Source organism: Vicia villosa, linkage group LG1 (genome assembly GCF_029867415.1).
Source record: "Vicia villosa cultivar HV-30 ecotype Madison, WI linkage group LG1, Vvil1.0, whole genome shotgun sequence".
Classification (NCBI taxonomy): Eukaryota; Viridiplantae; Streptophyta; class Magnoliopsida; order Fabales; family Fabaceae; genus Vicia; species Vicia villosa.
In genome coordinates, this window is record NC_081180.1 from 88,622,359 (window position 1) to 88,644,307 (window position 21,949).

The 21,949-nt window shown below is 32.1% G+C and overlaps 1 protein-coding gene across 1 annotated transcript; it reads right to left on the minus strand.

Annotated features, from left to right (window-relative positions):
• Positions 1–7,003: 7,003 nt before the first annotated feature.
• On the minus strand, positions 7,004–8,113 carry LOC131611728 (uncharacterized). Its single transcript, XM_058883633.1, has one exon. The coding sequence runs from the start codon at positions 7,853–7,855 to the stop codon at positions 7,244–7,246; it is 612 nt and encodes a 203-aa protein (XP_058739616.1). The 5' UTR covers positions 7,856–8,113; the 3' UTR covers positions 7,004–7,243.
• Between the last annotated feature and the right edge of the window lie 13,836 nt (positions 8,114–21,949).

The following is a 21,949-nucleotide window of genomic DNA, read 5'->3' on the forward strand; positions in this document are numbered from 1 at the left end:
TCTGAAAGATGCCAATCACATAAATATCCTTTGAGTGGAAATTTCTTATTCTAAATTAATTTTAAAAACTTTTACATATTCTATCAAAGAAAACACACGTTTAATCTATTTTCTATAGCCATTTGTTGGTACCAATATCTAAAAATTGGAACAAATAGGAAAAGTAAAAAAGAATAGTTCTTTTCCCTCATAAAATCATCTTGTCCAATTCCAAACAGATGTTCAATATCCATATAGATAGTCATTAGGTCCGATCTGAATGACATTTAGCTCTTCAAGAGGCGTCGGGCTGTCTTTCGGTGGATCACCTCGTGGATCAAGATCCACATAGTGTACTTTATGGGTATCTGATGCCGACCTATAATTGTTTTTCTTCTCAATTTCAGATTGTCTCAATTGTTAGAATAAGATTTGGTTCTGCATTCAATCTTTAAGTTTTGATGATAACAACACAAATGTTTGTTATGTAACAATTTCGTACTCTTATAGTTTCTTAAGTGTGCAGACTCACTATTTTGGTTGATTAAATATTGCTGTCCAGAAAATCATCAGAATCACCGTCATCACACATTAGAAGAACTATTCATCTCAATTCTGAAGTGACATCAGAAGTTCTAAAAAATGTTGAATGACTCATCAGAAAAAAGATTTGCAAACGTTCTGAAGCTAAGCTGCTCTTCAAGATCAGAATTCAAGATTTCAAGCTCATATACGATTTTGCTTCCAGCTCAGAAATACAAGAATGAATTGTTTAGATAAGCTGCTGCTTTCAACTCTGAAGACCTTTTTCTGGCTCTAAAGAATATTTTCTCTTGGAACGTCTCGTTACATGATCTCTTCCATGCTTTCTCTACTTCATATAAGAAGTACATCTCAAAAGAAGAATAATGAGATAACTTACAATAGAAGCAATATGGTACAACAGTACATCACATTTTTCCACTATTGCAGGACATATTGTACGATTTCGTCTTTGGTATGCTCTTTGTCCCCCACGATCTTTTGGAGCTATTACATCAAGCTGCAAGGAAAGTTTTAACTTATCCTTTTCAACGTACGGTCATATTCTTGGGGCTATATATATATAGGTTTATGGTTTAGGATCTAGGATTTAGGGTTAGGGTTTAGGGTTTAGGATTGTACGATTCCGTCTTTGGTGTGCTCTTTGTCCCCCATGACCTTTTGGAGTTGTTACATCAAGCTGCAAGGAAATTTTTAACTTATTCTTTTCAACGGTCATATTCTTGGGGCTATATATATAGTTTTAGGGTTTAGAGTTTAGGGTTAGGGTTTAGGGTTGTACGATTCCGTCTTTGGTGTGCTCTTTGTCCCCCACGACCTTTTGGAGCCATTACATCAAGCTGCAAGGAAAGTTTTAACTTATCCTTTTCAATCCATTATGAGAAATCTAGTTTCAAAGAATCTCTAGAACACAAGAGTTGTTTCTCATTAGATTTTGTTAACAGTTGTGCTAAACTTTTTATGTTTCAAATTTCTTATTAAGAACCAATATCTTGTAAATATTACCATTTATGAATTTGTTGAGATTTATATTCCTCAAGCGACTAGGTTGTTAGTCTTTATACTTGAGAGGACTAAGGTGTTTTTCTAGACTATTAGAGGTTGTTTGTAATCTTTCAAGATTAATGGGTTAAGTCCTTTTCTAAGGAGAAATCACCTTGGCTGATGGACAAGATTAGCCTTTTCTAAAGTGAACTTGTATAACCAAACATGTTCCTTTTCTTAAACCTCTTAACTATCTCATTAACTTTTGTTAATAGTTTATCTAAGAAGAAAAGTTTTTTGAAAACCCAATTCAAATCTCACTTTCTTGTGTTTTTCTCTACCTTCAATTGGCATTAGAGCTCCGATTTTTTAGCTTTTACCCTTTCGAGAAAATGTATCTTGTCAGCTCTTATTATATGCATTTGCTATAAGATGACCAATTTCAGGGAAACACGTCCTTTTTTCTTCCAGTGTGGGTCCACTAATGTAAGGAATAAGAGATTCATGAATTGCGTCAAAATTTTCTTTTTTCCAGTATAGTTGTGTGTACTATTCTTTATGCTCCTTCAATTATTTGATAAATTATTGGCGGAAAAATGTATGATCCTCCTCTCCTTTATCGAGCAAAATAGAAATAGCTCAAAAACCACAACTATCGTTACCCTTAACTTTGACGATCTGTTCAATATATTTGTGCATAAAAACTAGAACCTTATCGATGAATTGGATTTTCGGTAAAGGGGGGTGAAGAAGGTGGTTTGCCAATGCGAGCTCCTTTGAAAACACTTTTTTGAGATTTTGAAGTTGGAGAATCCAATTTTTTTGTCAACGTGTCCAAATTACGAATGAGACTACAGTGTTGAATTGTCACTCGGTGTTGGTTTGACCTTCTTAGGAGTACGCTTTGTTTTTCAGGTTGAGACAATGATTCAAATTTGTGGTTTTTGGATAAGAAATCTTCCTCATTTTCTCTTTGATGTTGAGCTCCATTTTGTCACCGGCTTTCAAAAATATCTCTTGTATCACTTCCCATTCGGTCAAGATAGAAATATTCAATTTACCGTCCTTCATCACACCATCATCATCAAACCCGAGCCTTTTCTAGTGAGTACAAACCTCATCCATTCGTATTGGGCTATCGTGTTTCACCTTATTTGAAATTAGACGAGAACATGTGAGACCATGCATTTTCCCAAGTGTGTAACCATACTTTAAGTTATCGGAACCTATATTCTCAGCTTGTTTGGCTTCGTGAAAAATAAAATTTAATCCCACTTGAGATATGTTGTCGAGCAACTGTGAATAGAGATTGTTGTCTTTGAATTTGTGTTCCAACACTGTGATGCTGCGACCAAATGATGTTTGTATCTTATTATGCTGATTTTGGATCATTTGATTCAGAGTCCCAATCTCTACACAAATCACCCTTTCCATTTCCCAACTAATTCTTCAGTGTAGCATGGGTAGACTCAACTAGGTTAGTTGTTGTATTTCTAAGGTGTCTAACCTGATCGATTCAAATACAAACGATATTCTCCTTCACCTGGTCTAAAATTTCACTTTTAACATATTTCAACAAATTTGGATATTTCTCACACACCTTCCTTAAAAGTATAACATCATCGACATATAATTCTTCCTTAGAAGAATTTATTATAACATTTCATACATCTAATATTCTTTCCAATATCACGTTAACTTTGACCAATTTTTGTCTTTGCCTTTTATTTGTCTGGTCCCTACCATTGGTTTAACTCGACTTCTCACATTTTTTGTGATATAATACCTACAAAGTAATGCGTATGAAGTAAGAAAAAACTTTGCAACTGAATTCATCAATGTGGTACCATGATCAATAAAAATGACCTTTATAGTGTTTTCTTTGTCCTTCAACATTGTTCGACACACATCTAAAGTCCAAGTAACATTTTCCTCTTTTTCGCTCTCCTAAAATGCAAACCCAACCGAATAAGTATTAACGGTAAAGGAAACACCATCAACTTCCAGTAGTGGAAGCATGTACTTGTTGGTCTTACACGATGTTTCAATGATGAGTACAATGGAAAACGTGTTGAAAAACTTTATGGAATCAAGTTGAGTCCAAAATATATCTCGAACGGTTAACTCCATCCCCGCATGCTCGGTATCTAGATACATAATTGTTATCGTCCAAAAGTTTTAACAGTTGTTGCATTTCAGTATTATATTCTCTTAACGCCTTATTGTCAAGGACAAAAATGTTGTATACTTGCTTGATATTTGAGATATTTCTGAGTCTTTTACGTTTCACAGTTGCAAGTATATTTTAGGGTTGAACCATATTCAATCTCATGTCCAAAATGATTCCCTTCTCTTCAGGCATAAAGCAACATGCAATGGGATGATCGGCTAACTTGTCACACATATCATGGTTATGTAAATAAAAAATCATATTAAATCCCCATTTTTTATTTGCCAAAAGATATACACGCAACTTAAAGTGACAATCAAATTTTCTCAAACAGGTGTCATCTCATTTTAACTTTCAGAGAGGAGTTTTATTCTTACCACTTCTTTCCCATCTCAGTGCTACAAATGCAAATCTCCTATTTGAACCATTATAGGGTCTTTTGATTACAACATCATACCTAAATTTGGATGCCTTAGTGTGAATCCATTGAAGCATATGATCATAAACCTCTAACTCTTGTCCATTTGTAAATTTGTTACCAACATTTACCTCCTTAACATCAACACGTTTGTCATCCATAAACAGAATAGTATTGGGAATAACATCAGCGTACGCCATATCTAAGACAAGCAATAACAAAAAATAATCAAAAAACTACTTGGAATGAACTCTGAATTATTTCGGAAATGCACTTATGTATTAACTCACCTAGAAGCATTTCTGGACGCAACATAACTGTTTCAACTTAAAAATCATATTAATGTGAGCAATAAGGAATGCAATACTTGATCCTTACCTTAAATTTTAGTTTCTTTTGCTCATTTTGATGTGATGAAACACAAGAATGAAGTTTTGGAGTGCAAAAATTAATTAAGAATGAAAGGATTTTTCTAAGGATTTTGAGAGAAAATGATTATTTGATCACGAAGAAGAAAAGCATGAAAGATTATGTTTTATTGAAAATCACGTTTGACAAATCCAAAAATGCATTTTCGGAATTGTAGCTGACATGCAAAAGTGACATGTTTTCAAATTCGTGCTTCACAAATTCGAAAGTATACTTCCATATCTGTCACTGAGTTGTTAAATCTGAAAAACAATGATGAGATGGATCTGGCGATATATTTTTAGACTAATTTTTGACAAAAATTTGAGGAGAGTCAGTTAGAACGTGTTTTGGTGTGATCAAGGTGCGTCTAAACATGTATTTTCAACATTTAAGAGATATTTTAAGATTTTTTAATGGTGTTTTTCCATCATTTAGGGTGGGATAACCATTCCCAACTTAAATTCACATCATATGATCATGGATTCTTGTAATTATTACAGTCCAAGCGGTTTCCTTGACTTCTTCGTCACTAAACTGGCCTACTAAAAGCCAAAATCTTGGTTATTGACGGCTTGAACTGAATATTTTTCACACTAGACCTATCAATGGTAACATATTTAAGTTGATGTTCAAAATGATTAAAAACAGCACCAAGACGTCAATAACACCTTAAACTCTAACTCCATTTTCAAAAATACACAACATATTTTTCTATTTTCTATTAGCCATGAGAGAACTGGAGTCCACAAACTCTTCATTGTTCAGATTCGTGCCATCATTTGAGCTCCAAATAACTCACCAGAAATCACTGAATGATTAAATGGTTTTGATGAATAATCAACACCAACATTTGTAAATCACATGTATAATTTTGCCTTAAAAATACACTCAGATAATTGACCTATTTTGCCTTAAATAATTCAAGAAACTATAACAACACAACTTTATTCCTTCTAGTGTTACATTTTCCACAGTAGAAATCACTGGTCTTCCAAATTGCAATTTTGTAACCCATAGAAATGCGCAGTAATATAATGTGTTTATAAGTAGTTGAACAGCCATGAGTTGGGAATGAACGAAGTGCTTGCATGGCTGTTAGGAAGTTTTATAATGCAAATAAGAAAATCAGGGCTGTGAAACTAAGGAGAGGAAGAGGAGAAACTAGTTAGAAAATAAATAGAGTACAAACTAATATATTACAAAAAATTACTGGTATAATTATTTATGGTTTGTAAATTATTATTACACAAATTATCATCTGTGTAAGTTGATGACACAATTCATTCCATCTTTGATTTAGAGGATAAGGAAATAACAAGTTTGGTAACATAGTGAGTTCACTTTTTGCCTAGTTCTCCATGGAATGCCCAAACATTAGGATTTCCGTTTCATCTAATGAATTAGATGGAACTCAAATGAGAAAAGGGGAATGATATAAAATACTAACAAAAGTATAAAAACACTCTCTTTATATCTTTATACTTTCTCTAACTATAGAGATGTAAAGGTATAATCATTAAATAACAGTCACCGTGCCATTGTTCAAATAATTCCAACCTTTATTGAGGATCATTTCCAAATGTGTTTCTTTAAAATAAAGGATCAACTTTTCTATGGGAGATGAACTAAATTAGTTTAAGTAGACACTTTTTATGGCTACCGATATAGTTATTTCATATTTCAATTAAGCAAGAGATGGGTGAGTCTGACCTGGTCCCTCTTATTAAAATTCAAGACAGACAAAAACAGATAAAGACAACAGAAAAATTGATATCCAAAACATGAACCAAGACATTTAAAAATGCATGTAATTTTTAAGACATGGGGGACTACTATCCTAGTAGATATGAAAATGGCAGTAAATTTTAGCCCCACATACTTTCAAATGACTCATTTTCATTCCTAGAAAATACTAATCCGTTGTTGAGGAATGGTGATACAAGTTTCTAAAAGGTTCTAACATTCAAACTTAACAAATCTAAAGAAAGTAGCAGCAATAGTTATATTAATTTTGCACTCAAAAAACTAAACTTTATGAAGTTTGAAAAAGCAGTAGAACTAATCTATGCCTTTTCAGAAAAAACATAGTTTACATTAGATCCTTCATCTTTCCCATGAAAGTACAAAGTCCTAAAATATTCATGAGTGGAGTGAAGGGGGACTAAAAACCTTTTCACACACATGACATGATCCATTATACCTGTCCATGTAATACATTATCATATTGAAGCATATCACAAAACCTTTATCCCTTCCTCCATCAAATATAAAATCATAACATTTTTCTAAACTTGAGTATACATTTTAAGATTCACCAAAAAGTTAGATCATAATCACTTCGATTTAAATAGAAAAAGTATATCATAATACTCAAATAAAGCATCATGCAAAAAAGTCACCTAATTCCTATAAAGCAGATATATACCAATAGTAATTGATAATCATAAACCAAAAGCACAATTTGAAAACAAGGAAAAAACTAATTGTGAAAATTGACATTGCCATGAATATAGAACATTATTGAAAAAAGAACATTAATGTTGCAGCAACAATCAAATTCACATACAAAAGAAATTAGCTACACCCAACAACAATAAACCTGAAACCTAACCCGCATATACTAAAAAGTCGCATTTTAAAGGTGTTAAGCAAAAGAATTTTCACCATCATCATCATCATCACCATCATGATTATCATCATCATCATCATTATCATCACCACCATCATCATCATTATCATCACTGTACAAGCACAAGTCTACCACCCATACCTCTATCATTATCACCACCTTCAACATTCTGCATCTCATCTCCCTTCGGCACCGTAACAATCAACTCCCCATCGACAAACACCGCACTCGCAAGCTCTGGCACTGTCGATTCCGGCAACCTAAACCTCCACATATCAATCTCCAACTGATCAAGCGACAATTCCAAAGACTCCCCATCTCTCACAACGATCTTCGTCACGCCAGGATGGATCTCCACCGTATGAGTCCTCACCTCCCCGATTCCCTCCGTCTCCGCCACAAACCGGAAACAATCAGGCGCCTCTTCAATCGCAACATCTGCATCCGATCGAAACGGAAGTTCCAATACGCAGCTGAAAACGTGCGGTAGACGCCGTAATTTCTTCCCGGAGATTCCTAACAGAGCCTGAGCCTCCGACGCCGGGTTGCCGCCGTTGGTTCCGAATTGGATTGTGATGTTGCGCTTTCTCGGAGCAGGGTGAATCTTCATGGTGTTACCGTTTAACGCCGCCGCAGAGGATTGAACCACCACCACCAACAACAACAACAACGAGATTAACACACCGATCAAAATTCTCTTTCCGATTGAAGAAAGAATCATAAATGATTGATTCTTGTTCTCGTTTTCTTCGACGCGTTTCTTTTTTTGGGGAAGAAATTGAAAAAACCTAACCCTAATTTTTCGATTGGATTTGTGAATTGAAATGAGATTGTTTTTTTAACGTTTTTCTCTCATTTTTTTTTTAAGAATATTGAGATTTGAGATGAGAATTGAAAATTTTGAGAAACTGTTATTCGGTGAAATGGGTATCAGAAAGAAAGAAAAGAAAATGAGAAAAAACTAGAAGAAGAGGATAATTTGAAGTTGATGTTACTGTGTTGCCCTTTGCGCTTCTTAGAATTTACTATATTTGTCTCTACTATTATCGGTAATAAAAATACTATTGCGTTTTAAAATAAATTTTACTCGTTTATTTATAGAATTTTTTAAATATTACCAAATTTATTTTTGAAAGATTGTTTGTGTGAAATGAAATAAGTATATTTTTATATTAACAATAAAATTTTATTATTATTTCTTTATATATACTTTGCATCTAATTTTGTTATAACCTTATCTTATTCTATCTTATATTTTAAAAATATTATTATTTATATCCTTACGTATATCCTTCTACATATTTATGTCTTATTCAATCTTAAATTTTGAAATTCATAATATTCATGTTTTTTTTTATCAAACTTGTTGATAAGTTTATTTTGTCGTGTTTTATGTAAATTTTTGTGTTTTTTTTTAATTAATTTATTTTTTCTGTATTGTTTGATTTGTTTTTTTTTTTGGTATTTAAAAAAAAGTGGTTGTTAGGTGAATATAAGTTATATGTAAAGTCGTTGAAACCAAAAGCACAGAACATAGGAGAAATATTAGAAAATTGAAGAAAATAGCTCAGGACATTATATTTGGTGCTACTAACGAATTCTTGTACAAGAATTTCTCTAAGATAATGCAGTATCAGTTCGAGATATCCATGATGGAGGAGTTTCACTACTTCTCAGGAATACAAATTCATCAATCAAAAGAAGGAACTTTCATAAATCATGCTAAGTACTACAAGGAATTTCTTAATAGGTTTGGTATGAAGAAGTAAAAAGTAATCGATACTCCAAGATGAGGAAGGAAAGTAAGTTGAGGAAAGAAAATAAAGATGTATGATTGGTTCTCTCCTTTATCTCACTGCATTTCATTCTAACATTATGTTTGATGTGTGTCTTAATGCATATTTTCAAGCATCCCCGAAAGAATCACATCTCTCTACGATAAAACGTATTATGAGATATCTCATTAGCACACCACATATGAGTTTATTGTACCCCAAAGGGGCGGATTAGTTGGGTAATCTGACTGTAAGTTTTGTTGGTTCAAATTAGATCAGAAGAGTACCAGTGGTACATGTCAATTACTTGGTAACTCAATTGTCTCCTGGCACAACAAGAAACGAGCAAGTGTTGCACTATTCACAAGTGAGATAGAATATGTTGATGTGAGTAGTTGTTGCACATAAATTATTTGGATGAAACATAAACTAAGTGATTACAAAGTTAAATTTGATGTTATCCCGATAAAATGAAACAACTCTAGCGCCATAAACCTCATGAAAAATTTAGTACTCAACTCTCGGATTAAGCACATTAATGTTAGACACCATTTCATTAAAGATCATGTTGAAAAAAGGGATTGCTTAATTGAGGACAAGTCTTCATATAATCAACTCGTATATATTTTTACCAAACCTCTTCCTAAAGAAAATTTCATTTTCATAAGAACTGAGTTAGGAATGTTTGCTTGTGTTTATTTTCTACCTTTTGATAATGAAAGGGGGGGAAGTATACTCTAAGATGAGTAGGCTATACTCTTTATATTTGTTAGGGGGAGTTTAACCACTACAATCTATAAAACACATTTCAAGATATACATGCAACCCTCCAAAGACTTTCCCTCCAAAACCCTCTAAAAACCAACTCCCAAACGGGCCCTAAAGGTTCTAGTGAAGTGCTAAATTCAAAGATAATGTAGGAAGGAACTTGAAGCTTCAAAGTTGTAAAAGAGAGAAAGTGTGAAGTCTCACCTAATATGTCGTCCGCTTAGTACGGTGTCTGAGTTACTAGAGTATTATAAAGTGTTTGAGTCACTCATAAATTAATTGCACAAGGAATTAATGAATAAGAACAATGAAGACTCTTATGCATTCATAGAAGAAATAGCGTGAAACCATTACCAATGGGGATGTGTATGTGTTCCTACTAAGAAAGCTCTCCAAAAAGGAATCTTATACGAAGTGAGTATGTTCGACCATATAAACACTAAGGTAGATGTCTTATTTCAAAAGTTTGATAATATGAGCGTTAACACGGTAGCCCGTGCCACACCTAACACATGATATTTGTGGAGATTCCTTATTTTAAAAACCTAACCCTAATTTTTCATTGGATTTGTGAATTGAAATGAAACTTGTTTTGAGTTTTTTTAAACGTTTTTCTCTCATTTTTTAAAGATATTGAAAATTGTAATGAAAATTGGAAAAATGTCTATTATTTGGTTAAATAGATATGCAAAGTACAAAGAGAAAAAAAGAAAATGAGAAAAAACGAGAATAGGATAATTTGAAGTTGATATTACTGTTTTCCTTGGGCTTCTTAGAATTTACTATAGTTGTATTTCGCTATTAATGTCGGTTATTAAAAATACTATTGCGTTTTGAAAATTGTTTTCCATAATTTTTTACTCGATTATTTATAGAATTTTTGAAATGTTACCAAATTTATTTTTGAAAGATTCGTTTGTGTAAAATGAAATCATTATATTTTTATATTATTTCTTTATATATACTTTGCATCTACTTAATTTTTAAAAAATGTTTTTATCTATTTCCTTACATTTACTTTGCATTTACATAACTTTTTTCATATTAAAGTTATTAAAATATTTAGATCTTAATATATCTTAATATTTTTTTAATATCCACGTTTTCATTTTGTACCAAATCTGTATCTACATTACATTTGGACTTTATAAAAATTCACTTAAAATAATTGGTCATGTTATTGAAATAAAATTGTGCTAGATTAATTATTAACTAATAAATTTTAGATTGATATAATTTATTATTATAAATTAAAATTAATATAAATTATGATTAATTATTACTAAGCATTTTTGTTTAATTGAATTTTGATTTGAAATGCATGTGACGAGTTGATCCATTTTAATAAGCATGATCAGATACCTCCGTCCTCGATCGTGTTTTAGATAGTCGTTACCCTCGTAGATAGTTAACAAGCTAACGTATATATCTAAGTTTTACAAAGTTAATATTTGTTATTACAATAATCAACTATAACTAATCATAACTAATTATAGAAATTATTTATAACAAACTAATTGGTTAGGCTAAAAAGAGTTAATTTGTTTCTCATGTAATTTTTTGTGTGCTTCATATATTTATATTAAACACCCCCTTCAAGTTATAATATATGTGAATCATTTCAAGCTTGTCACGCGGACTATTTAAATGACCTAAATGTAATGATTTTGTTAAGATATACGCAACTTCATCCTTAGATGATATTGGCTGTAAATTTAAGATCTTTGCTTGTACTTTGTCTCTAACTACGTGATGATTGATCTTTATGTGCTTTGTCCTCTCATGGAAAATAAGATTAGTTTCTATGTGTATAGCTGACTTATTGTCATAGTAAATGATAATTGGTAATGATTGTGTGATATGAAAGTATTGAAATAAGTAAAGAAGTCATTGTCCTTCACATGTTGCTTGTGACAATGCTCCATAGTCAGCTTCATATGAGGATCTTAATACAACTATTTGCTTTTTTATTTTCCAACTAATTGATACTCTCTCCGTCCCACAATGAGTGACCCAGCACACCATTTCACACAGATTAAGAAAAGTGTGAAAAAGTAAGAGAGATAATATTGTTTTTACTATAGTACCCTTATTTTGTATTGGAAATGGTGAACTTTTTAATAATTAGAGGGTAGAATTGGAAAAAGTGTGTTGGAAATTGAAATGGGTCATTCATTTTGGGACACCATTTTATTCCAATTGGGTCACTCATTGTGGGACGGAGGGAGTAACATTCTAAAGAAAATAAAAAAAAGCTTGTTGTGGGTCTCTTAGAGCATCTCCAATGGTGCAACCCATTTTTGAGTTTTTTATGGGTCCCACTAGCCACATCATCTTAAAATAATTTTTATAATTTTTATTTTAATTGTATAATTCTAAAAAGTTATTATTGGGCCCACAACTTTACCTCATAAACTAATTTGATTGGGTACCACAATTTTTTCATAGTTGCATTGCAATGCAATGGTACTATGATGTGGCATGTCTAGGTGGAGAACTTATTAGAAGGAACTACCATTGGAGATGGTCTTAGTAACTAGATCTGCTCTCAAATCAGAATCAAAAAATCATTTTAGAGTTAGTGTAGATGATGAAATAAATAAAATCACTATCGAGATATGAGACACAATGCCTTATTAAACGTGTCATATTGTTAATTCGATCAATGGTATCGAGATTTCATATGTGAGTTATGCACACTTGTTCTAATGAATAATTGGTTCAAAGCTTGTCTATCAATCTATTAGGGGATGAGTGAAAACTTGACTTACTAAGTAATTGTTCAAATCGTAAGATACCTTTATCTGAAACCATGAAATTTCTTGAATAATGGATTTAGATATATTTTGAAAATGGTGGGGGTTGTGAAAGAAATTTCTAAAATATATTAGGAAAGTTGCAATGGTTAAAAAAAGACCTTTTATAGAAAAGGTTTAATGCTTTAGAATTGAAGCAATGTAACCATTCATGAACAAAATCCTTCAAATGGTTGTTTCCCTTCACCAAATGGCATGGATTTCTCTATAAATAGAGACATTTGTAGGCATAAAAAACATACAAAAATTAATCTGTTTCAAGTGCCAAAAACAAATCTAAGTCATTTCTTTATTTTACTAGTGCACGAGAATAAATGAATGAACTTTATTTGGTAAAATATTATTCATCGATATGCTTAATTTGAATGTGTGATTCATGTTAAGGGTTCCAAAGTATCCTGAAGAGGATTCGCCAGTTAACCCATTTACATCCAATTTGCCTAAATTGGTGGGGGTGAATCGAACCTAAAGCTTAGTGTAAACATACGCTTTGGAATATATTTTGTGCAACTTTTATCGTACTATTTTCATCTTCTTGTCCATGTTTTGCAGCGCACCTCCAACACAATATCTAACATAAGTTTACTTACAATCTACGAAATTTCTAGTCTATAGTGAATAAAGGATGAAAGTCTTCCAATTAATCTTATGTAAGTTGTATGTTCAAAAAGTAATTGATCGTAATTTTTATGAAGTTGCAAGTATGGTTGCATAGAAGTATTGCATGGTTTTTCTCAAATTAGACAAGTATCTTATAAAAGATCCCAAGTATATTTCCTCTAACATAATGAAATACCATCTTTCTTCTAACAACCTAAAAACCTAGGAAATATTTGAGAATTAATAAATCTTTGATGTTGGACTTGTCATTTAATAAAGTATTAATATATGCAGTTTCAACAATATCAGCCCCTCCTAAGACCAAATCATCCACATAGACTAGGATCATAATGAATTATGCAAAATTTTCTTGGTAAACAAAGAGTAATTAGATTTGGATTGCATGTAGCCAGAATTGATTAGAGTTTCAGGAAGGTTTGTGTTCCATTGTTTGCTTGTCTTCTTTAATGTGTTTAACGTGTGTTTTTATAGTAAAATCTAATTATTTAATCTCTCGATTATTACGGAAATCGAAGGGATAAATCATTTAGTTTACAAACATAAAATAAAATAAAAATAAAGGCACCATTTATAAAAACATAAATTGTATTAGCTGAGATTCAAAGCATGTCCTGAATTGTTTTTTCCCTCAATTTTAGTGTCGCTTTTATTTTGAAAAAAATAAAACATGGCGTGCCTTAGTATTATACCTCAATTTTTTATTGAGTGAGGTGAAAGTTTTGTCATGAAATATATTATTTATAGTAGTGTAAGACCTAAAAGAAGATATAAGATACTTACTCTGTGAAAATGCTTGAGTAATATAAGTATGAGTTATTAATTATACCATCAAGAAGATTGCAATGATAGTTTTGTAAATATGAAGGAGGTTTAGTAATTGTACCTGATCTTCTGAGTTGAAGATCATTGATAGGTAGAATATATGTAGGACTGAAGGAATTATGTGTATCACTGTAATTTGTGGAATTATGGCGAATAGGTAATTTAGAGTTGTGAGAGATATTTGGAGATAATTCATTTTGGAAATTTTGAACATGTATAGGTGTTGATGTTTTTTAGATGAAACAAATAGGTATATGGGAATGAGATTTTGGCATGAAAATTAAATCAAACAAATCATCTAAGACAACATGATTATAAGTCTGAGATGCATTTATATTTTGGATTTTCTTCATGTGAGTTAGATTGATAAGGAAAGATATGTCCGAAAAAATATGACATCTCTTGAAAGAAAATTTTCCTTTGAATGAAAATAAAAAAGAATATGTCACTTGATACCAATTTTGAAACCCAAATATATGCATTTTCAAGATCTATAGTCCAATTTCTTTCTATTTGGTTGTAAAGTAAAAGCAAAACACAAGGAACGAAAAACCTTAAGAAAATTGAAATCGGGTAAAGATTAATGTAAAACTTGACAATGTGAGTTATTATAATAAAGGGGTTGGTAATCTAGTGATGATATGTAATGCATCACAAACTGCATAAGACCAGTTTTTTTTTTTTTTTTGGAAAATGTGCTTGAAATAAAAGATCTTTAGTGATGCCTAGTTTGTGTTGGTTCTTCCTCTCAACAATACCATTTTGATGAGGAGTACCAACACAAGATACTTAATATAAAATACCAGTTACATTATAAAAGTCTTTAGGAAGAAAATGATTTCCATTGTATGATCTTATGAATTTAATTTTATCACTAAACTAAATATGAACCATAGAAACAAAAAACTTAATGAGATTATAAGTTTCTGCTTTTAATCTCATGAGAAAAATCCAAGTAAATTTACTTTTATCATCAACCACGGTAAGAAAATACTTATAACCAAACATTGAAGGAGTTGCTAAAGGACCCCAATTATCCATATGGATGAAATCAAAATTTGTGATAGATTTATGAGTACTATTGGGAAGAGGAAGTCTTTTTTTTTGAATAAAAACACACATCACAAGGAATATCAAAATGCAAAATTTTAACAAAAGGAAAAATTTTATTTATTTAAATCAATTTTTTATTTAAAGGATGACTAAGTATTAAATGGCAAAGAATACAATCATTTTTTGTCCTAGAATAGAATTCTCAATGGAATTGACACGATTTTTCTATCCTAAGGTGTATGTTTTTGTAGGATGAACAATAGAAGAGGTTGGTGTATGTAGGATAGTAACTAATGGAGGAGTGATAATGTACAATCCACTTCTCAATTCATCTACACCAATCATCTCATTGGAGCATGTATTTTGTATCAAACAATTTGAACTATCGAAAATTAGTTAGCATTTGAGATTCTAAGTCAAGTTTGGGACAAATATGAGATTAAATGCAAAATTGGGCATATATAGAACATCATTTAACAAGAAAGTTTAATCAAACAAAATATTTCTTGCAAAATTAGTTGTGATTAAGGATCCATCTGGCAATTTTATGGTTATAGACTTAATTCTCTTCAAACAATGATTTTTTTGTTAAATATGTTTTTAGTCCTTCAAACAAAGGTCCTCATAAAATTTTGCATCCATAAAATTGGTACCTCTTGTTAGTTCCTGTTAACACCTCCCGTTTTTTCCCACTAACGGAGGCTTACGTGGTGCTTATTTATTTTGCTGAAGTGCAAAGTTATATCACTACTTTGCCAACGTGGGGTGTTGATAATGTTATCTGATTATATCCACTTAGCTTCCATTTTGAAAAACTTAAACAAATCCACCCACCAGAGAGTAGCCCTAGAACAACCTTATCGTCAACTAAGTTGAAACAACGACTTTGTCATGGTAGTCCCGGAACAATGCTTCTTTCACATGGTCCCAGGAACAACTTTTTCGTTGCCTTTGTTCCCTCCTTTCACCTGCAAGCAAGCGCGGCCCATGACAGTGGTCCCAGGTATTTCACTTTGCAACATATTTAGTAATGGTAGGGTTAGATTCTGCATCATTCTTATGTTATTAATACGTATTTCATATTTGAATCCGTATATAGGTAGTATTTATAGTTAATATCGTATTTGTTTGAACTAATTTGGTAAATTTTAAACCTAAGTGTGTTTGACCTAATTTGATAGATTTTAACCTAAAGTGAATTTTTTGTACAGGAAATGAGTAAATTTAGGGTTGTTTTCTATACAAAGGGTTGTTTTGTAAAAGACTCGGACCTAAGATATGTTGGTGGGGATGTATATGCATTTAGTAGTCAAGATTTAGATTACTGGTATTTTTTTGAAGCTCGTGACTTAGCGAAATCGCTTAAACACGAGTTTGATGTTAATGTTGTTAAAATATGGTGGAAACATGAAGAAGGATTTGTTGAAGAAGATTTAAAAACATTTAGGGATGATGGAGATGCTGCTGAGTTAGCTATGTATGCTGTTGAAAATAATTGTGATGTTGAGATATTTTGTGAGTCAAACCCATATATAGGAGGTATTACCTTTATGGATAGGGTTATAGAGAAAGGCAAGGGTAAAACATGTGATAAAGAAGATGTCAAATTAAGTGAGTCCAATGGTAATTAATCTAGTTATGAATTTGTGAGGGATATACACTTTGATGATCGTTAAGAGGAGAGGATGGATGGTTTTGATGAAGGGTTTGATGAAAGGTTTTACGCAAGTGTTGTTGGTGAACATAAAATTGAAACAGTTGCATGTGTTGATGCCCCTAGTAAACTAGTTAAGACAAAGTGACATGCTGAGGACTCTGAAAACAAAGGCTGTAGCTGGCCCTGGTAAAAAATGATGATCCTTTAGTGATCATTAAAGAGGAGACAATCACAGTAGAAGTGAGTGATGGTGAACCGATGGTAGCATGTAAAAAAATGGAGGACATTTGCAAGGGGTTAAGTCAGTGAAAAATATATGAACAAGATATGTTTTGAACAAGGTATTTTGTAATGTTTTGACTGTGTGATGTGAAATCATTTAAGAATCTTATGTTTTGATGTAATGTTTTAAATCTGATTAACTTTATGTTATGTGTAATGTCAAAGTTATGAACCTGATGATCCTTATGTAATGTACTGCATATGAACCTTATGTAATGTCAAAGTTATTCAGAAGCATATTGCTAAATTATGCAGAAGTTTTATCAACATTATGCAAATGTAATTACTGCATGTGAACCAAATTACATGTTTTGTCTTAATTCTAATGTTTTGAACCAAACTATAGGTCACTTACAACATTAGTTAAACCAAATTATAGGTCAACCTTATGCACATGAAACTTATAAAATTATAGGTCACTTACAACATTAGTTAAACTAAATTATAGGTCAAACCTATGCGCATGAAACTTATAAAATTATAGGTCACCCATAACATTAACCAAATTACATGTCATACCAAATGAAACTTACAAAATCAATTGAACAAACTTATAGGTTAATTAAACCATACCAAGTGAGACTTACAAAAACATTCGAACCAAATTACATTGCATAACTCAGCTGCACAACATAAGTAATTGTTACAAAATTGAACAATTCAACATCAATCATACAAAATTACAAACTAATAAAAAAAGTTGAGGATTTCAGCATTTACACTTCACTAACAAGTACATGTTGATCATAAACGATAATACAAAACAAATTGACTTCAGCTTTCCCAAAATGCTTACGACTTCTTCGGGATCTGCGATTTCACGTTCTTTTTCATTGAAGATTCATACAACTCCTTCAATGTTTCAACGGCTTGCATATCCCTCATCTTGCTCTCATCATTTCTCCATTATTCATCTACACTTTCATAAGCATCATTTACTTGTGCATATCATCATCACATATGAATAGATTGCAAGTTTCCTCATTTGTCTTAAACGAACATATCTAGAAGAGACTCCCTTTATTACGTCCATTCTTGAAATGATATGATATCATACGAGCATTACACCCACACATTCTCCCTGGAAGGTTGCTCACACTTGTAGAATGATATGATATCATTTTGTTTCTCCTTGAAGAAGATGACATAACTTCAGTTTATTATTGAGAACAGAGTGCATTTGGGGAAGAAGAATGAAAATGAACAAGAAGTGATTCTCAAATAAGAAGAATAATGAAGAAATTTGAAGAAGAAAAGAATGAAAGCGCCAAAGAGAAGAGGAATGAATTTAGGGATCACAATTTTGACTTAAATATAAAACAAAAATAATTATTTTAGTGATAATCCAATGTGTCCAATAAATATACACATTTGGCATGTTGTGTAAGCCTCCATTATTGGAAACTAACGAACGGGAGGGATCAATTTTAGGGACAAAAAAGTTTCGAGGACAATTGATTGAAGGAAAATAGATTTTTATTCCGTTAGTATATTATTTGTTAATTGTTTTTTAGATAAGAAAATAGATCTTTGAGTATGTTTTATATAATTCAAAAACTTAACATTTTAATCAATTAGTATACTTAATTGTTGATTGTGTTTACAAAATAAATTATTTTGTACGCTTTATTTACTTAAAAAAACTAATTTGTTAATTAATTAGTATTAATAATTGGTTTTTAGAGAAAAATAGATATATTTTTTCATATGCTTTATATATTAAAAAATCAAATTTTTAATAAATTATTATACTTAATTGTTGATTGTGTTTAAAAATATGTTATATTATATGCTTTATATATTAATTTTTTAATCAATTTGTATTGTTAGTTATTTTTTAGAGAAACAAATTAAATCTTTGAATATGCTTTATGATCAGTATATTTGTAAGGATTCCATAAGAGGCGACAAGGGAGGCGGGTAATGCCTCGTCTCACCATAAAGCGCTCTTGGCAGACAGTTTACTTGATCAATTTTTCATTTACTAGATGCACCGTCCATTTATTAGATATGTCGTCTTCCTCTGGAAGGAGTCACCCGAGGGGAGAAAGTGGGGAAATGACGTGTTCCTACTCCGTAACAGTACGAAATGAGGCATTTGACCATGTTCTCTAAAATATTAGTGGATAAATAATTCACTCGTGAATTCTCTCAGTGATGGTTACTATTCCTAATGGGCGTAATATTTAGCTCAACACCGCTATAAATATATCAACACTGAAGTTAAGAAGGATAATATGATTCTTATTGAGTAACCACATACACAGAGTTTTTCACCCCTAGGTAAGCTTGCTCTTAACCCTACATCATACCTTAAAACCACTGATAGCTTTTAATCACTAGAGGTCGTCATGTATTATACTTTTAGCAAGTACAATCAACACCCACCGCGGGGCTCCAATAAAACTGACATGGGCCACCATAACACCACCATGCTGGATTAGTTTCCTCATGGTGAACAAAAAGACAATAACTCCAATCAAAGAATAATCTAAATGTGGGGACAATTGCTTAGCAGAGATATGCGTTACTATGTACAATCTACGTTGCCAGAACTAAACTTTGGAGGATAACTTCCTCCTTATACAACACCTCTAGTAGGAGAAATATATTATATACGATGTGGAGATGTTAGACCCCCAACCTGTCTCAGATGAGATACGAGAGGTGCCCATTCTAGAGAAATTTATGTCGCCTTCATTGGCTAAGTTTGATGGACGCTGGAACCCATAAGAACATGTCTCCTCTATTAACACACAAATGGCTATCAATGGAACCCATGACTCCTTGAAATGCAAGCTCCTATCTAGAACCTTCAGAGATGCATATTGGAGGTGGTATATGGGCCCGCCTTGGCTCTCCATCACCATATATCAAGACTTTGTGAAGAAAGAAGTCGTCAATTTGTTGTAAATGGGTACAAAAATATGACCACTATCAGTCTATTTAACATTTTCCAAGGCTCATCTGAATCTGTTAGAGAGTAACTCGCCCGCTTTAATAAGGAAATAATCAAAATAATCCATCCAAAATAGAAAATATTTGTAGGAGCATTTGGAATGGGTTCATGGTGGGACACTTCAATAAATCCTTCCCCCTGAGGCTAGTGACATCCTTTGCTGAAGTAGTGATGCAGGAAAAATGTTACCAATGCTTAAAATTATTGGGTAAGAATATGGATAAGAAATGGTCTAGAGGGGGGGTGAGTAGACCTCCCAAAAATTCTTTGTTGAAAATAATTTGAAATTTTTTTTATCAGAGTTTCAAAACAAAATTGATTTTGCATAGCCGAAGGTTTTAGCGTAAAATGGATTATGCTTATAGATTGGAATTGGTATGTAATAACTTAAGCAATTTACAGCACAATCAAGATTGAAATCTCAAATTCAACCAAATATACAAACAAATGAGTGTATTGTATTATTGTCAAAATTATACGAGAATTGTGATTTACAAAAACAATACTATACAAATTCCAAAGCCACAATTTTCAGTTTAATCTACAACAAGACAAATTGAATTTCCAATTCTAACAAAACCTACACCTTTACAATAAATGGCTACCAAAAGAAATCATATTGGCACAAAATTTCTAGAAAGCAATAAAGAAAAACCTAATCACATTGATTTATAGTAGTTCAGCGTGTTCGTCCTCGCTTTGCACCTATTCTTGTCTCCAATGGTTTCCCATTGAAAATTCGTTGGTCTTTCAATATGTTTTGTAACAAAATTACAAGAGTTTATGCAATTACTAGTCCAAAATAAATGTTGAAAATAAAATTTATTCTTTTCTGGATCTTGATTGGTACCCAGCTCCAGGAACTAAACTCTATGCAAAATCTCTACTAAAGATTGCTTCTTGAATCTTCCATCCCCAACAACCTGATCCTAAGCCTCCGTATGTAGTAATTTCCACACAATTCCATTGGTATCTTGAGCTTTGGTATGTCATAATATTGAGAAGAACTTCTACCCTATATGTAGAGTTCCACAAAGTACTACCAAGGTTAACCTGGAGAGAATAACCTCATTCCTTTTTATTGGAATTGTCAGAACCAGTCACAACACCATACACTCTTGCAAGCCTCTGAATTCTTATAAAAATCTTCAAAGAAACATTAAAACCAAAATGAAACTCCTTAATCAATCATGAATGTTCCAAGATAAAATTTGGATCAACGCAAAAGAATAATATAGAAAGATTCAAAACTCTTTTAAAAATGATGTAAGCAGTTTACAACACAATCAAAATTAAATATCAAATTCAACCAAATATACAAACAAATGAGTGCACTGGATTATTGTCAAAATTACACGAGAAGCATGATTTTACAATAGTAATACTATGTAAATTTTACAACCCCAATTTTCAGTTTAATCCACAATAAGACAAAATCAAATTTCTATTTCTAACAAAACCTACACCTTTACAATAATCGCTACCAAAAGAAATCCTAATGGCTTGCAATTTCTAGAAAACAATAAAGAACAACCTAATCATGAAATTAACTACAAAAATTAAAAGGAGAGATAGATACAGAGAGAGAGAGATAAGAAAGTATACATGGATTTATACTATTTTAGCGCGTCCGTCGTTGCTTCGCACCTACTCTAGGCTCCAATGGTTCCCCATTAATCATAATTAGTGTCATCCAAAATAGGTGGTCTATTGACATACCCTCCATCCTTAGTGTTGTCCATTTGAATAAAAAATATCTTTCCTAAAGCTCACTCAAACATAATAGAGTGTCTGCTCTGATGCCAATTGAAATTATGTTCCTTAAGGGACATATGTTAGGCCAAATGTCTAGGAAAACTTGTGCAAACCAGATATGACAATTTAGCTTATACAAGATGTGGAACCTTGTTTTGCATGTAATAGACCTTTACCCAAGTAATATGAATTCCTTTAGTGTTTTCTAGCAAAAGGGTTCAAACAATGACAATGGGAGTACATAAGAATGGAAAATCCAGCAAAAGGCCCAATAATGCATAAAGAAGGCTGGAGCGCGACATCCTAA

Bases quoted from the DNA above. Each gene is read 5' to 3' on its own strand.
- LOC131611728 (XM_058883633.1), bottom strand. From the start codon at position 7,855: ATGATTCTTTCTTCAATCGGAAAGAGAATTTTGATCGGTGTGTTAATC.